Below are 14,840 nucleotides of genomic sequence, written 5' to 3' on the forward strand. Positions count from 1 at the left end.
CTGATGAATATAATTGAAAAGCGTCTCAGCCTCGGAACGTCGTAAGCCGAACCCGTTGTAACCCGGGGACTCTACAGCTCCCTTCTGAAGGGGAAAAGCCTATGAGAAGAATCTCAGAGGTGACAGCCTCTGCAGAATTTCATACTAGGATTCACCTCTTTAGTATTATAACCTCTACCACCTTGCTGGAAGTTGCCATCAAAAGGCTTCCAAATTGTTCCTGAACAATTGTTGCTGTTGTCGTCAAAAATCGTATGAGAACCCTTTGGAAAACATTCTACAACTTTTTAGTTTGGCGCATAAAAGTGCGATTTGAAACATTACAGGGCTCCAACTAGTCACTTCCCAATGTAACTTCATTATTACATGATAACCCTTTTTGTAAGGACCTGTTTAAGGAGTCTGTTGGGGTTTAAAACTTAAGCAAGCCCACCAACAGGATTGTACAAGAGTACTCTCTTCTGTGAAAAAAGAGAATTTAGGAAACAAAACCCCAAAACTTCCCCTTACCCAACTCAAAAAGGCTCATTTAAAAAGGTAAGCCTCCAGTCACCCCTTAAGTCTTTTTCCTTAAAGAACAGGTAGGTGTTCTAAAGGGATGATGCCTTACAAAAGGACAACAACATCAGCAAGATAATCTTTTTCACAAGGTCCAAAGACCCTTTTATAGGAAAAAGAAAAACAACAATGGAATGCCTGTCAAAGGCAGGGGCAGAGAAAGAGGCAGATACCAATAGGAATGGTAAGGTTGATGGTCGACTTCAATCACACCACAGGGAATTAAAGTCTTTCCTTTGAGGACACAGCATTAATTTTAAAAAGGCAGGGGTGGAAACACTTTCACCCCTCCCCCTCCTGTAAAAGGGATCTTCTAAAAACCAGACCCCTCTCTGGAATGCTACGTGAAGAAAGGCCCTATTAATGGGAGCCGTAGAGAAACTTCAGATATTCTTCCCCAAGTACATCTCTAAGTGTCCCCAAACAGGATTCCTCTAAACAAAGAGTGATCCTAGACCTATCAACATTGAACAAGTACATTGTTTGCCAAATTTTCTGAATAACTACCATTGCCTAGTGTATTCAATTGTTCTAAAAGAGATTTAGACAACTATAGATCTGAAAGATGCATACTGGCACACCCCTGTTGCCCATCTCTTCTGTCCCTTCCTAATGGTCCGGATAGGAAAAGATATGTACAGGTTCAAAGCCATGCCCTGTGGACTAAACATTGCCAAAAAATTTGACGAAGTTAGTAACAGTAGTTCTTTAAGAAATCAGAAATACAGTGGACCTCCTGTATTCGCGTTCTCCATATTCAGGGACTCACACATTCACGGATTTCTCTCGGGAACGTTTCCTTGCATTATTTGCGGAAAATTCATGCATTTGCGGTATATTTCTATAATAAATATCCACAAATTTGTTTTTTTTTGATGAATTTCATCATAAAATGCACTTTTTGTGATGAAACTCTTTAAAAACCAAGTATGAAAATTTTTAGTGGGTTTTTCTTGAGTTTTAACTAACAAAATAGGCTGTTTTTAGTGTTTTTATAGGGGTTTCAAACATTCACGGGTTCTAACTATTCACGGGGGGGTCTGGTACACATCCCCCGCGAATACGGGGGGACCACTGTACAACTAATAACCCACCTAGACGACTGATCGATCTGGGGGCCCACAAAAAAGTGTTTGAAAAACCTAATACTACAGTCAAAAGGTTTTGTGATAAATTGGCAAAATCCCACCTCACACCCAGTAGATGCCTCCAGTAGCTGGGACTGTGCTGGGATATTTTTCACGGCTCGTTGTCTCTCCCCAGTATATTCAAAACAATAAGGCATATCCTCAAAACGTGCCTTGCACAGCTCAGAGTTTCCAAATGGCAATTAGAACATTTGACAGGCTTGTTGCAATTTGCACCAATAATAGATCCAATACTCAGATTACAAGAAATGAATGCTAACAAATTGCATGCAACAAACAAGATGCGAGACTGACCCTATCAAATGATTAAAAAAGTTGGGGGATACTTCGGCCTTTATCCTGGAAGGAATCGCTGGCGATACAGGCCTCCCCGACTTCTCAGTCAGTATGAATAACAATGCACACAGATGCCTTATTGACAGGTTGGGGGGATCTCCAGGTGGGAGGGAGGTGTTCAGCTACTCTGAGGAATTGTATAAAGTTCCTGGAGCTGATGTATTGTCTTTTTGTTTCTCAAAAAAACTCAGACCTCTAGAAGAGAGAGATTTGGTTGGTTTGAGACAACATAACTGCAATGCCCTACATTAAGAGGTTGGGATGATACTTGCCTCCTCTCAGTACTCTTGTAATGCTGGCCATCCTTTGATGGGGCAAGCAAGGAAGGGGTATACTTGTCTGCAATTCACCTTATGGGGCCTATCAATGTAATAGTAGACTCCCTACCAAGGAAAACAACAGCCGCAACAGAGTGGTGTTAGACAACCACTCCTTTTTGGAAAATAGCCAACATGCTTTCACAAATGGAAGTGGACCTGTTTGCCACATATGGAAATCACAAACTGCCAGGTAAGCAACAGCAAGAGGTGCCTGCCTACAAGACTGGAACAAATGGAGGACGATATACCCGTTTCCTCCTTTGTTCCAGATTTCAAAAGTGTGGAGCAACCTCCTAACCTACTAAGGAACAGCTTACTTAATAGCCGCCCCAAAATTGGCCAAAACAGGCATTGGTTCCTATTTCTTTTTAACCAATGGGTGAAAAGGTAAATTCCAAAACTGTCCACTGTTTTATCCCAGTCAGTATGAGGGAAAGTCGTTTAGGGATCCTCCTTTCTGAGCCAAGACCTTCGATTAAATATAGCCCATACCGTGAAAATTACTCCCTCAACATTGTTAGATAGGTACCTAGTGCAAAAATTACAAACTTCATATATCTGGCAATACCAGTATGTATTGAAGATACAGTTACATTATGTCCATACTGAGAGCCCAGTCAAAAACTATTTCCACAAAATTATTTCCACAAAAATTATTTCCACAAAAACTTTGTGGAAATAATTTTAAAATTTCTTATCCCATTTTGAAGACAAATACCAGGCAGTTACAACAATTATGGAATACAAGGCAACATTAAAGGAACCTTTGTTGTATGATTTCGTGATTTGACTATAGTATATAAGTTGTCACTTCCCCTCCACAGTCCTTTGCACTGCAAAGATCCGCTATACCGCTATAGAAGGGTTCCTATTGCTTGGTCCCTGAACAAGATGCTTAGATTTTGATCAGCCCACAACAATTCATTGGACACGATACAACCACTAACTACAAGCTACAATATGCGATCTTCTTGATTGCATTAGTATCAGGAACTTATATTAGCAAACTGGGCTCTCTTAGATGGGGACAATACATAACTCAAATGGCTGACAAACGATTATTATTGTCCTCTGGCCTTTCAGTCCTGGCCAAGAATGGGATTCCTTTAAAAAGGAAATCTCCTATTCTAAGTAAACTAGAATTAGTAGACAAAACATTGTGCCCAGTTCAAGTACTTAAGGTTTACCTAGAGGTCATGACAGACATCCCAAAAGCTCTGTTTTTTCCTACACTCGAGCAACACTAGCTACTAGCTCGAACAAATTCGACTACACTGTGTATCAGTATGTGGCATGGATAGTCTTGAACCATATGCGCTAAAGTGGCAAACCACAGGTTTTCCTAACAAGTGTATATGCTAACTACCGCCGGGAAGATTTGACAACACTGCAATCATACCCAGCATGCTTAGGTAAGTCACCACAGAACTTCACCCTAAAAGATGTAAGTTCGCACTTAGTTTCTTGTTTTTTGCTACCAAACCAAATGGTATTTGGAATAATGAATGAGGCCTTGAAACAAATGGACTGACCCTGGACCAAAAATTTTTTGGGTCGTCAGGATTAGAATTCAAGAGCTTTTTGTCACTTGTCAATTTCTTTGTAAAGCTCCCTGAGGACAAGACAGTGTCTACATTATCATAAAAAAGGTTTTGACGGAGGAAAAACCTATTTTTCTAGTTGCTGTTGACTCCTCAAAACCCTATTCCCACTTCCCTGACGAAAAGACATGGGGTTTGGGTAAGGGATCATCCTGCATTAACGAACCAAAAGGAATGGTGGCTTGGTTGGATTTTGGTCGAATGTAAACAATATGACAGTGTGTATGTGCATAACCACTTCTTTTTCTTGCGGTTTTGACTTAGGTAAACGTGTTTGCTGAGGATAATAGAAAGTGTCCTCTTAGAGTCCATTGATACTCTATCACATGTTAAAATGTTTATCATTACGACGCAATACCTGGCCACAAGACCAGTTAAAATAATTCTTTGACATTAGTCTGGTAACCATGGCGCTATGGGTAGCTCATGGAAAGGATAATCCTTTAGGAGTCAACAGTGACTACCAAAAATAGGTTTTTCCTTTGTCAAAACCTGTTTTTATTTGCTTTCCTAGGAAGTTCTGACTGGCAAATATGGAGAAGATTCCAAACTCATCTATGATTTGGAAGATCAAGGTGGAGAGATTTTATCAATGCGTTACGACTTGACGGTTCCATTTGCTCGTTATGTGGCCATGAATAAGATTACAAATATTAAACGATATCATATTGCAAGAGTGTACCGAAGAGATAATCCAGCAATGACGAGAGGTACGTAGTTAATAGAATTTTCTTAAAACTTTCTTATAGGCTGTTTGTAGTAAGTTATATTTTGCTTTTTTCTTTGCATATTTTTTATATTTTGTATTAATTTTTTTGCGCTAATTATCAGCTGCTGACGTACTTAGAAGGATAAAATCAATTGAAGCCTTCTGCTTATGATTTTTTTTTCTAATTTTACACTTTTGTGAAGTATGTAATTTTTGTATCCAACAGGACGTTATCGAGAGTTTTACCAGTGTGATTTTGATATAGCTGGCCAGTATGATGCTATGATTCCAGATGCTGAATGTGTGCAGCTTGTTCACCAAGTTTTATCAAAGCTAGATCTTGGTGACTTTACCATTAAGGTACGTTTAGCACTTTGGATTACATAATTAAAAGTTTTTTCTTTGTGCAAGTGCCGTTTAGATTAATTACTATACAGTACATGAAATAGATTATTTGAATGAGTATTTACACACAAATTATGATATTCAAATAGAAAGTAGAACTGGTATTTTTCGTTAGCAATGGTAATTATAAGACATGGTGTTATTTTTATCATTTTTGTCATTATAAATTTGAATATTTTATAGATTTGACACAGTACACCAGGCATATACAAATTGTATATAGCATTTAAAGAAGATGAATATGAATTCCTAAACCTTCATTTTTATTTAAACATATCTGTGAATTCCTAAACCTCCACTTTTATTTACACTTATGTGTTGTTGAGGTTGGATGAGTTGGGTGTAGACTTTCTTTGTTATGTAAGGAATGCTCACATTTGTTAAATCTGTTCATATAAATATAAAGGTTCATCAAGATGTGTATGTATCTAGGCAACCGAATGGGAGAAAAGTGTTGTTATTTAGGCTGTCTCTATTCCGGGATGTGGCATCTATTGCCAAAGTTACTGGATCCAACTACGAGAACAGTGCTATATTAGATTCAGCAAAGGTGTCCCCCAGATCTGCCAAAGGGGTTTTAATATACAGTAGTACCTCAGACTTCGAACTTAATCTGTTCCAGAAGGCTGTTTGAAGTATGATTTGTTCGAAATATGAAACAAATATCCCCATAAGAAATAAAGGAAATCAGGATAATTTGTTCCAGCCAACCCATAAAGTCTCCCTATTCAAATTTTTTCTATTATTAATTTGTTCAAAAGTTAAATTAAGAGTGTAAAGTAATGAAACAGTACATTATATGAAGTAACATTTTTTAAATATTATTTTTTCTGTGTACGGTTTACGAACTGTTTGGTGAAAATGGCACCCAGCTGGCTGGTGGTTGGAGGAAAGAGAGAGGGAACCCTTTGAGGAAATTAAATTGGTTGCAGTATGCAAAGGTTGATAACAAAATCAATTGATTTGCGCATTAGGTACAAAGATAATCAAATGCATCGATAGTGTGCATATCCGATTGTGTCTCAGAGAGAGAGAGAGAGAGAGAGAGAGAGAGAGAGAGAGAGAGAGAGAGAGAGAGAGAGTAATCAGGGTGTTTACACTTGGGATCTTAATTGCATGAAAGAGATTAATTATGCCACAATACATCAACTTATTGTTGGCAAATGGCAGACTTTTAAAACAAACATGAGGATTTTGCAAATAAGAAATAAGTCAAGAATGCAAGAAAAGGGAAGAGAGATGAAATAACTTTTCACAAGTAAGCCGCTTAAACAAACAATCGAAGGCATGCTGAAGCTGAAAGTGGCACCAGTTTCTTTATTACAGAGCTTAGTTACTTTTGCAATAGTGAAAAATCCTAAAAAGCAATTGTCACTAGATAGGTATTTTACCGTAACAAAAATAAATGAGATTTGGGCAGATCGATTGTAAGTGAGTGAAATGGGTGAATAATCATCCCAGCCCAACTGATAAGTCAGTGGGAAGCAAGTTTTTTTTTTTTTTTTTTTTTTTGTTTTTTTTTTTTTTTTTTTTTTTTTTTTTTTTTTTTGCATTTAATTGTTTCCATGTTTTATAATTATTCCTCAGAAATATAAATGCCCCCTCCCTCTACCTCAAGTGAGAAAAGCCTTGTTCTTTCATTTACTATTTTGTTAATATTGTTCAACTAGACCGTCTCACTTGGCGCACCGAACAATGGCTCAGTTAAGACTATTTTTTTTCCTCTTTTTTTTCTTTTTTCTTTTTTTTTTCTTTTGTGTACTGCATTTGATTGTTTTCATATTTTATCATTACGTTAAATTTATTGGGAAATTCCCTTTTTTATGTGAATTGTTATTGCTTTTACATACATGCAATAATATTTTAACTCTCTTCTCCTTTCCTCAACATATCAACACTCCCTCATTCAGTCTCAAGTCAGCTGTGCGTGACGTCACTGCGGTTACATATGATTTTATACATCTTTTATGCTAAATGTTATATTGAAAGTTAAATTTTATATAAAATGCTTTATACTTTTTTTTATTTTGTCGTATATAATTTAAAGTTACCAGTGCAAACAAACTAAATTGTTAATCTTGGAGCTTTGTAATAATATGCCTTGAATTGCTGCCTGCTTTGTTGTTTCAAGAAAAATATTCTGTTCTGCTAATGAAATTTAATCAGCTAGGTGTTTCAGTTATGGTAAATTTATTATTGAACAAAACTGCTTTATTTTTATATTTAAAAACATGATTGGAACATTCAGTGTTTTTAATAGGGTATTAGAATCTATTCTTTTATGTATTTAACGGAATTGTAACAACTTTCAGGTCAATCATCGGAAAATTCTTGATGGCGTTTTTGGTGCATGCGGTGTACCAGCAGAAAAATTCCGCCCGATTTGTTCAGCTGTTGACAAGCTTGATAAATCACCATGGGAGGATGTCAGGAAAGAAATGGTCATAGAGAAAGGATTGGATGAAGATGTTGCCGATCTGATTGGTGAATATGTCCAACAGTCAGGTGGAGAAGAGCTTATAGAGAAATTGAAAAATGATGACAGATTGAAAGACTCTCCTGTGTCCCAGGTAAAACTAAAAATGAAACAGATTGAGCTGAAGAAGATGTTTATGTTGTTGAAAGGACATAAAGTACTTCTAGTAGTTGGTTTTCTTGTTAAATTCCGTTTCACTTTAAAGTTATATTTCCTTTATTTGAACAAACTTTTGCAAAAACATTTGAGTGTTACTGTTGACTGTTATGCTTAGCAGGCCACCAAATTAATTAGATCTTGCTTTAAGATTCATATTTGTTAAATTTCATTTGGTTCCATTGTGCTGGCAGTAAAAATGAGAAAACACTACCTGAAAATTTTGAAGAAATACCCAAGGGTAAGTAACAGATCTTTTTCCAAAAATGACATAGAAAGATCAGAGGGCACCTGCCAGGCAGAAGTTGAACACTAATAGCAAAATATAGATTATAAGTTAGAATAGTAAAGACAGAAGGAACCAAAGAAAGCATATGGACTCAGGGCTCCATAGCAGATTCAGTTGATTTTTGTATAGTTGTATACTTGTTTCCATTCACCATACATGGTTAATCTCTTTAATTGAATCTGGAGAGCGCTTAAAAAAACACAATTTGTAAAACTTAGTGATTTTCCTTTTTCTGTTTTTCCACCAAATTTACAAAAGGAATAAGAGTCCTGTAACTGATAGGGAAAGATGTTGGTAAGTTCTGTGATATCTGGAGTTTAGGTATTCCATCCAACTATATAAACCTTTGTTTCATCAGAAGGAACCGAGGAAAGCATATGTAAAGGGCTCCATAGGAGATTCAGTTGCTTTTTGTTGTATAGTACTTGTTTCCATTTACCACATGTGGTTAATCTCTTTAATTGAATCTGGAGAGCACTTCTTAAAACACAATTTGCAAAACTTCATTATTTTCCTATTTTTGTTTTTCCACCAATTTACAAAAAAGAATAAGTCATGTAACTGATAGGGAAAGATGTTGGTAAATTATGTGAGATCTGGAATTTAGTTATTCTATCCAATTATATAAACTTTTTTTTTTTATTTCATCAGAACTTAATAACTAATTTTTTATGTTCTCATCAGGAACACTTGGAAAGTTGAGATACTGGAGCTAGACCAAGAATGCAAATATCAGAAAAATAGTGTGTAAATAAAGAATGCTAATATGTAATGAAAATGATTTTGACATTTGCATAGATTATGAATCAAATATAAGATAATAATTCAGATGTTAGCATGGGTGAAGAATGTAAACAAAAGGATAATCATTCAGATAATTGCATATACAAAGAGTGCAAATATGAGAAAAGTAACTGAGATTGCACAAATGAACAATGAAAGTAAATTAAGAAAATTCAGATATTTGTATAGATAAGGAGTAAAGATCTGAGCCTGAAGAATGATAGAAGTCCCAGTTATTTTGCAGTTTTACCTAAGAAAAATGAGCATAGTTCCTTATATGTCCAATATCATAATATCAAGGTAAATTTTAAGGACTTAATTATTTTGGTAAATGAAGCTGTTAAGGAAGTTTTTAAAAATTATTGTTAAACAGTTCTTTGCTCTTATGGAACTGTTCAGTGTTAGTAGTAAGATTATCATATTGAAATTAAGTAAAGCTCAAATCAGTTGTCATGAACTTGGGATGATGATTAATAGTTGTTATTTGTCAGTAACTTAAACCAAAACAATGCTTATGATTTACAGTTCCCTAGACTAAACAAATATTACAGTATACTACCATGTACCTTGTGTAGCACTCTGTGACTTCTATTGGTTATGAAGATGCCTTTACTGACTGATGTAATTCAAGGAACGCTGTTCTTGCAGGCTGGGTTAGCAGATTTGAAGCTCCTTTTTGACTACTGTAAGGATTTAGGTGTTGACACATACTTGGTGTTTGACATGGGTCTTGCTAGAGGACTTGATTACTACACTGGCGTAATATATGAAGCAGTCTTGTCTGCGGGTCAAACCAGCAATGAAGAGGGGACTGTAGGAAGTGTTGCAGGTGGTGGACGATATGATGGCCTGGTGGGGATGTTTGACCCCAAGAAAAAAAACTGTTCCCTGTGTTGGGGTTAGTTTTGGGATAGAGAGATTGTTTGCCATTCAGGAACGTAAGCAACGAGATGAATCTGGAAAGGTATGTATAGCATTAAAAATGTTAATGAATTTGGTATGAATTTTGTTGTGCCTTGCATGTTACACTGTAGGGAGTAAGAAATATTCTTTGCAGTGTTCATATGAATCCTAGTTGCATTGCTTTCTGGCTTTATCATTTGCTGGCTTTCCAACCCCCCATTTAAGAAGGGATCTGTCAGGAAATTGCAGTGGGGGTCTAGGAAAATTAATGCAGGGCATATTTGTCTTGATAAAATTATTTATAATACTGTGCGTTTGTAATTTTGAGATTTAATTCCGAATCTTTAGTGGGCCATTTTAAGTTTTTGGTTTTAAGATTTAAATTTTTTTTTCTATTAATTGTAAGAAGTACAGTTGTATATGGATCCATGCCTCTGGTGTATGTAAGAATTCTAGTAGGAACTTTATTAAGAGTTCAGGACATCGACGTATATGTTGATAGTCACAGCAGTTGTTCATTTAATTTATCAAATGACTTGGTTTTCATTTAATTTATCAAATGATTTGGTTTTCATTTAATTTATCAAATGATTTGGTTTGCCGGTATTTCTAAAGTGAGGGCATTTTTAAAATATATTGACTACTACTCTAAAAGTGTTTAAAAATTGTTTGCTGTTGGTAAAGATACTGTTGAAGTAAAGCTTATTGGTGCAAAGTGGCAGTACTACAGTAGTATGTTGTCACCTTAACCTTGCATATTTGTGAATAATACCATTAATATGATAGTACTACTGTACTGTATTCCACTTGAACTACCTATGCATCTGTGGTTATGCAGTTCTTACTTGCCAATCTTGGCCAGGCAACAAAAGATGACTGACAGTAAATAAACAAAACAAATTGAGGGAAATGGAAAGATGAAGAATACTAATCTTGGGTATTTTTTTATATAGTCAAGTTACTGCAAGGCTTAATTATATTGGGTTAGTGGTTAATTACATTTACTCAACAATTAATAACAAGAGGGTACAAATTAACCACCACCAAGGACACAGGAAAAATAAAGGATCAAAACAACACACATATTTTTGTTTGAACTGTCAGGTTGGGCAGAGAACTGTTGAAATGGGCAGATATAAGCATTTTAGGGGTGTACATATATACTTTAGAGTAACAGTTGTAGGAAGGTAACGTAAGATGACCATAGGTGTTTTGGGATGATGGTTTGGAGTGTAGTATGATAATTTATTGTATATTTTTGTTTCACCCCTTAAATTATGCCGTGAACTGTTAAAATAGTGAGTTATAAGTTTTAGTTTAAAGGGTACAGGGTATTTGGCAGTTATAAGCAGCTATTAGTAGTACAAATAATATGTTCTCTCTCAAGAAAAAGATATTTTGTATCCTGAGAGAGCAAAAAGAATCATACTTATCTGTAAGAATAAAGGGAAGGGAGTGAGCCATACAACTCGTGCCCCTCCCCATGCAAAATGACTGGAAAGAGGTGAGACTGAAATCATGGCTGGTCCTGCAAGCAGACAGGATCAGTGCAATCAGAGATTTGCCGCCATTGAAATTTGTTTTGAGGAAGTTCGGGTCTACTTCTATGCTAGAAAGCCAAATTCTAGCATATAAACCTTGTCACCAACAAGAACCTCTAACATCCCGAATCACACAAATTCTGAAAGACTAAAATATTGCTATGTTCCTAGAAAATGTATAACAAGATAAAATTAAAGAGAAAAGAAACATTAATGTCTTGAAACAAATGTTTTCAAAATATCTTCAAAATAACAAAAACAAAATGCTAAAGAACAAAATGTAGCTGGTCTTCTCTCCCTGAATGGGCAATATTTCCTTGTCAGAGACAGACCAGCATTACACACAACAGCTGATATGAAGCAGAGGAAAAGGCAAGAAGCATATCTACTGCAATTTACATCCGCCCCAGAGGAACATGAACCCTTGAATCAGGTAACCAAACAGTCCCTTCATTATCCCCTGAGGCAATCTTGCAGTGTTTGCCTTCCCTCCATTCTCCCTAATATGACTGGTTCTTGACAGGTTGATACCATTCAAATAGATGGTGATCATAATTTTATCCATTTGTTTTCTGCAAGGGTGATATCCAAACATGTAGTCACTCCAGATAAATACACTGAAAACTACCAACGTGAAAGAAACTATCCAAGGAGTTGCACTAAAGATTATGATCAGAACCTAGACCAACTCCACCTTCACATGTGGTTATCTAGCTATGCCTCATAAAGAGAAGTTTCTCTGAGGATGCTCTAGAGATTACTGCCAGATCAGGTAGCTGAACAACAAGGCTCTTTCTTGCCAATTAGTAGTACTAGCAAACTTAATAAAATACGGGTGCAGAAGTGAAAAATTTATATGTACTATTTGTTCAGCAATATTAAAATAAGGGCGATTTTTATACATGCCTTCTACAGAACCTCTTTGTACACAATATTATCAGTTTGTCCACAACTTAATTTCAAGTTGGCAGAGTCAGTTACTCTGCTCATCGCCACATACAGTTGGCCATGCGTGAACATGGGTGACGACAGAAACACGCCAACACGATCCAAAGTTGGCCCTGCGACTTGTTTGCAGTGAATGAGAAGGCCAGGTTGATGGGAAACTGCATGCGCCGTAACTGGAACGGAAACTGGTTGTCCGAAGGCATCAGAGGAATCCGGGGGATGAACAGATGTTTGCCGGTGTGAGGGCCCGTTGCTATCTGCTTCGATAACGTGGGAGTTTAGCTCCATAACGGTGTACCTCGTTCCGATGCAATGTCCATTGGCAGGATCGAAATTCTGAAGCAACATTACCGGGCAGTACTTCTTCAACATTATTTTGTGCACTGGCAGTCCCGATGGATTTAAGTTATTCAAAAAATCTTGCAGATATTGATGATAATTTTCATCTTCTATTGTGTCTGAGCTGAAATATTCATGACTTTCTCCGGGGAAGTTTTTGATCATGTGGTCGTTGACACTATTGACAACTTCATTGGTTGAAGCTATTACAGCTCGCGAACATAGCCACGACAGGTCCGCATAACTCTCACTCAATCCATCAAAGACAAACTTGCAAATATCAGAAACAGAAGAGGATTCTAGCCAAATTCAGAGCGAACTTCAATCGTATTTCTCGGAGGCTCAGTGTACGAACAGTTCCCTGATCCTATGTCTCTGAGATAGGATGCAAAGGTGGCATCGGATGAATTGCAAACTCTCATGTTGAGTGATAGTTTCAGTTTTGTTACTGACTTCCAGATGTATGACGTCTTCAGGGTTGCGTTGACTATGTGTGCTCGACCTCCGCGTTTCACAACGGGAAGAATTTGCTTCCAATCACCAACAAACAGAACACAGATTCCTCCAAACAACTCTTGATTCTTCCTAATGTTACGCAATGATTGATCCAAACATTCGAATAACAGTTTGTCACCTTGGCTGACTTCATCAATTATGATCAAGTCTGTCATCCTGAAGAGCTGTGCACTTGCATGTTGGTCAGGCACCTGGCAAGTGGATTCAGGAGTGATGTTGATGGGAATCTTGAAGCGAGAGTGAAGCGTTCGACCATTGTGGAGTAAGGTAGCTGCAATGCCAGAAAGAGCAGTGGCGAGTACGACTTTCTTTTCCGAGCGAAGAAAATCTATTATGGCATTTGTCAGGTATGTCTTCCCAGTTCCACCACTTGCACTCAGGGCGAAAATCTTGTGCTCAGAGTTTCCATTGAAAACCGCATTTACTACCGTATCATATACATGTGTTTGTTCAATGTTCAATGAAAATTCGTAAAATAACTAAGTCTACGGGAATAACCAGCCTCATTTCACGGCCAGAAACAGCTCCGTTTCAGGGAATCCCTTCTCAGCCCCATCCCCTACAAAGGAGGGGGTTAACTTGGATGATATTATCTTTCTTCCATCTTACTTTCCACTCCCTCTTTGTTCAAAGTGCAGCTGCAAAGTTTCCCTCTTATTACAGCTTAAACCCCCTTTACTCTCAAATTTCCTTTCAACTCCAACCAAAGGTGTAGTTATATATTTGTAGCTTTTACGGAATAAATTATGTTGAGATTACCCAGCTCATTTATTTAGTTTTACTACTTGGAACTTTTTATCCTCAACTTTTTATCCTCATCTCACATTCTTTCCTTATGAAAACCCTAGCATTCATATGAAAGGAGTAAGTTTTAACCTAACATATTGTGTCAGGCCTACCAAAAACTAGGAAAAGGAATAAGAGAGATTATGTAATTTATGAACCATGATCATACTAATAGGGCTCCTGTCCAACTTAATGATCCCTTTTTAATCTCTAATTATAATCACTCAGGAAGCCACCTGCTTTGGCACCTAGGTTAGAATTAACTACATAGCCAGATTCTTTCCCTCCTAAGAGGGTGGCAATTTTTTCCTGTGGCGTGTGTGGAGCTGCTGGACTGCAGGATTAGGCATTGTTAAATTGATGTTTGTATTATAAAAAATAATTTTCACTAAAAAATATTGCATTCTTTAAGCACATGAAATTTATGACATATTTATTGGTTTATTAAATGCAAATCTCCTAACCGATTGGCATGTTATCAATCTTGCTACAGTAAAAATGCAGTTTTATGGATAAGTATAATTCTTAGAAAAGTCTTAAGGTTGTGTCATATCTTCAGTGTGATTTATACTATCCACACTCATAAGATGTAATGTGTCAAAGCTTTGAATTACATTTGGAGACGAAACTAGAGTAATAAAATACATATGAATTTAGTTACACAAAATGAAATATGAATTTACCTTAGTTAGGGAGGGATTTCTTGTTCTGATGGTAGCCTGTACAAGAATATAGACTCATCTTTCTACAATCTGTAAGTTGGGGTTCCACTCTCATATTTTATGGTTTAGCTTTATGAAATTTATCCGGTACTGATGTAATTTATAGTATAATGAGCAAATTTTTCCTTATTTATATTTTTCTACATGGTAAAATATGAATAATGTTGAGCTTTTTTGTAGGTTAAGTGGATGATACAGAGGAATATGCAAATTAACAACTTATGCAAAAATTGTCCTGTGTCCACTGCATTTTTTTTGCTTTGCTTAAATTATTAGTTATTTAACTTAATTGTTACTTAATTGC

The 14,840-nt window shown here is 36.5% G+C and overlaps 1 protein-coding gene across 1 annotated transcript in view; it reads left to right on the forward strand.

The window, feature by feature from the left end:
- Positions 1–14,840, forward strand: part of LOC135220755 (histidine--tRNA ligase, cytoplasmic-like) — a 44,942-nt gene that overhangs the window by 24,538 nt on the left and 5,564 nt on the right. Inside the window, 5 exon segments of the mRNA XM_064258203.1 lie at positions 4,478–4,673; positions 4,899–5,032; positions 7,390–7,647; positions 9,430–9,648; positions 9,650–9,745. Of these exon segments, the coding sequence (XP_064114273.1) occupies positions 4,478–4,673; positions 4,899–5,032; positions 7,390–7,647; positions 9,430–9,648; positions 9,650–9,745 (903 nt within the window).

Source organism: Macrobrachium nipponense, chromosome 2 (genome assembly GCF_015104395.2).
Source record: "Macrobrachium nipponense isolate FS-2020 chromosome 2, ASM1510439v2, whole genome shotgun sequence".
Lineage (NCBI taxonomy): Eukaryota > Metazoa > Arthropoda > Malacostraca > Decapoda > Palaemonidae > Macrobrachium > Macrobrachium nipponense.